General features: G+C 32.7%; 1 protein-coding gene across 1 annotated transcript in view; it reads left to right on the forward strand.

The window, feature by feature from the left end:
- Positions 1 to 2,406: 2,406 nt before the first annotated feature.
- The window catches only part of LOC106881719 (mediator of RNA polymerase II transcription subunit 14), a 1,081-nt gene continuing 673 nt past the window's right edge, over positions 2,407 to 2,814 (forward strand). The window contains exon 1 of the mRNA XM_014932200.2: positions 2,407 to 2,589. Coding sequence (XP_014787686.1) covers positions 2,409 to 2,589 — 181 coding nt within the window. The 5' untranslated portion in view covers positions 2,407 to 2,408. The remainder of the gene's footprint in view (positions 2,590 to 2,814) is intronic.

Below are 2,814 nucleotides of genomic sequence, written 5' to 3' on the forward strand. Positions count from 1 at the left end.
ACATATTTTGTTAACAATCAAAAGGAAATCAATATTTATGGCACCCCCCCACCACCACCACCACCACCACAAAAAAAGCACTGTTTTCAGTGGCACTGGTTATGCTAATTTTCTTTATTGCATTTGACTAAATCAAAAAGTTAAGTAGTTAGGTTGTGCTCTTGATAGCCCAAATCATTTACTGTGAATAGTGACAACAATCTAGCAATCAAATTGCAGTTTTGTGTTCAATTTCTTGAACAGTTGTTATTGTTTTATCTAGAGGGAGATTTCATCTGTCATGTGTTTGACACTTCAAAGACAGGGTTTGTGATCTAGAAAGAAATAATTTTTCTTAATATTCCTTTATTTAACAGAGCCTATTGTAATCTAGTACAGTTCATCAGGAAGTGCATTGCTAAGTAGACAGTTACATTCCAAATATTTATTATATATGAAGTTTAGATATGTTGTTAATTATGTGGGTATTATTACATTTAATAGACAAATCCTATTTCATTTTTCAGTAGATAAATATAAACTAGCACTCATAAAAGGTCTAAATTTATGGTTTGTCCCTTCTATAAAAGAGAATCGAAAATAGATTATGATACTCTCCTTTGTTCAATCAACTTAGAATATAAAAAAAGTCACATTGTACAGATGATTATAATTTTTTTTTTTTTACATTTTCATGTGAAGAACAATGTGTGAATTGTTGTTTACATATGGAATTTGTTAATCACATCAACATAAATGTAATTAACTTCAGATGTATCAGATTATTAATTTCATATAAGACTACTTAAAATTGTTTTTATTGCATAATTGAAATACATTTATGTGTGCATACACACATTTGTGTGCACACACACATTTGTGTAGCAATACAAATTAACTTGTATGGTTATCATTGGTTTTGTGACCTTGTTTAATCTCACATGGCAGAAAATTATGAGAAATATTTGGGAAGAAAATTTGCTTTTTCTTAATGTGCAAGTCTGTAAACTCAGAATATTCTGCCATGGTTCTGCATAATGCTGCATCAGAAAGGCAGTCATATAGTGCATGTCATCACATGAACCATACAAACCTGGTTTACATTCTTTCTTTAGGAAGTCAGGAACTTGCTCTTGTAAGGGAAAAACTTTGTAAAACAGTAAGGGGAGAGGGTTGCTAGCACATCACTCTCTACCCACATTTTTCCTATCCACATCTTTAATATGAGGCCTTAACAAAATTCAATAATAGGTATAGATGCAAATCTAATTATTTGTCTCCTAAAATCAGGCATAACTTGGCGATCGGTCGACTTACAACACCGTTCTTCGTCGAGTTTACTTGGTAAAGAGTTTGTAAACTTGACAAAGTCAAGGTGAGCTCTAATTGGCTGTATGCAAATGAGTTCATTACTGGGGTTTGGAAATCTTGTGGGAAAAAATTCCACGGCTGGGCATTTGACTAAGGTGAATAACTCCTCGAAAGGTGATGTGGGTTATTTCCCCTGAAATGTCTTTAGCGTTTATGAGAGGCCGAGATACAAGAGGAAAGTCTAAGACGCAGCTATATCAGATGTCTGTGTTGATATGTTGTTCTAGTTAGGTGAAAAACCCTAATCTCTGCACACACTCACACGTGTGTGAATGTATGTAATACGTATGCATTCATGCATCTCATGACAGTTTTTGTGTTTTTTTCCATGCTGTTGCCAATTTATTTTAGTTTCCCATTATGACATTCAGGGGAATAGTTTGTGTTTCTTTGAATATTTAGAGGTTCATTGAATTTGGGGATTGCAAACAATGAAAGATTATATAAATATGGATTTTCTTTTTGTTTTGTACATACCATCAAAGTCTTCAGATTTGATTGATAGAATAATTCAATAATTACACAATATATGGTTTGTGAATACAAATTTATGCTTGGATGGAATTTAACAAAGAATTTAAGAGAATTTAATTTAGAAGATCAATCAAAGCAAATTTCATGTAAATTTATTCGGATGTGTACACACATATTTCCATTCTCTACATTGTCAATTGGATAATTTGTGTTGTAGAAAGTGTACATAGTTTCTTGGTTGTGAAAGCAAATTTGTGCAAGTGGATAAATGGCTAATAGCAAAGGAAAATGAGATAGTATACATGTATTTAAACTAGTGGAAATTATTCTGTTAAAGCTGGACCAAAGACTAACTACTAGTTAAATGACAGAGTGAACTGAAATGGCATAGTCATAGCTGCTGCTGATGAAGGCTAAGAGAGAATGTGATTGTTATTTATGAAAATTAATAGAAACTGAAACTTTTAATAATCAATGAATTTTGAAATATATTACTTATTGGCAATTAAAGAACTGGCCATCATTTTTGTTGCTTTTTCATTTTCTTCCTCCAGTCATTAATAGTATTTTCACCTTTTTTAGGAATGGTAGATGGTGGCTCTCCTTTTACAACGCCGTCACCTGGTACACGGAACTGGCTTGGCTCTCCATCAGCTCAGGGACCTTCGCCTGTATCACGGCATGGCACAGCAACCTCTCCTGGCCATCCAGCATTACATTCACCTCAAACTCAAGTTAAAGATTCAGAACATTCAAAATCTTCAGGTAAGTCTTGAATATTTCTTTAAAATGGTGAAAGTTATATTATAATTTTATTTTATATTTTTAAATCTTTTTCCCTGACGTTTTCTGATAGTAGTAGAATGATTTTGAGATATATTCTTCGTATTGGCATCTGATTTCTATTTACCATCAAGTAGTGTTCATGTCTTTTCTCTCCTGACATAATAATAATAAACAAAAAAAAACAAAAAGACAAACTCCCCCTTC

Source organism: Octopus bimaculoides, chromosome 2 (assembly GCF_001194135.2).
Source record: "Octopus bimaculoides isolate UCB-OBI-ISO-001 chromosome 2, ASM119413v2, whole genome shotgun sequence".
Lineage (NCBI taxonomy): Eukaryota > Metazoa > Mollusca > Cephalopoda > Octopoda > Octopodidae > Octopus > Octopus bimaculoides.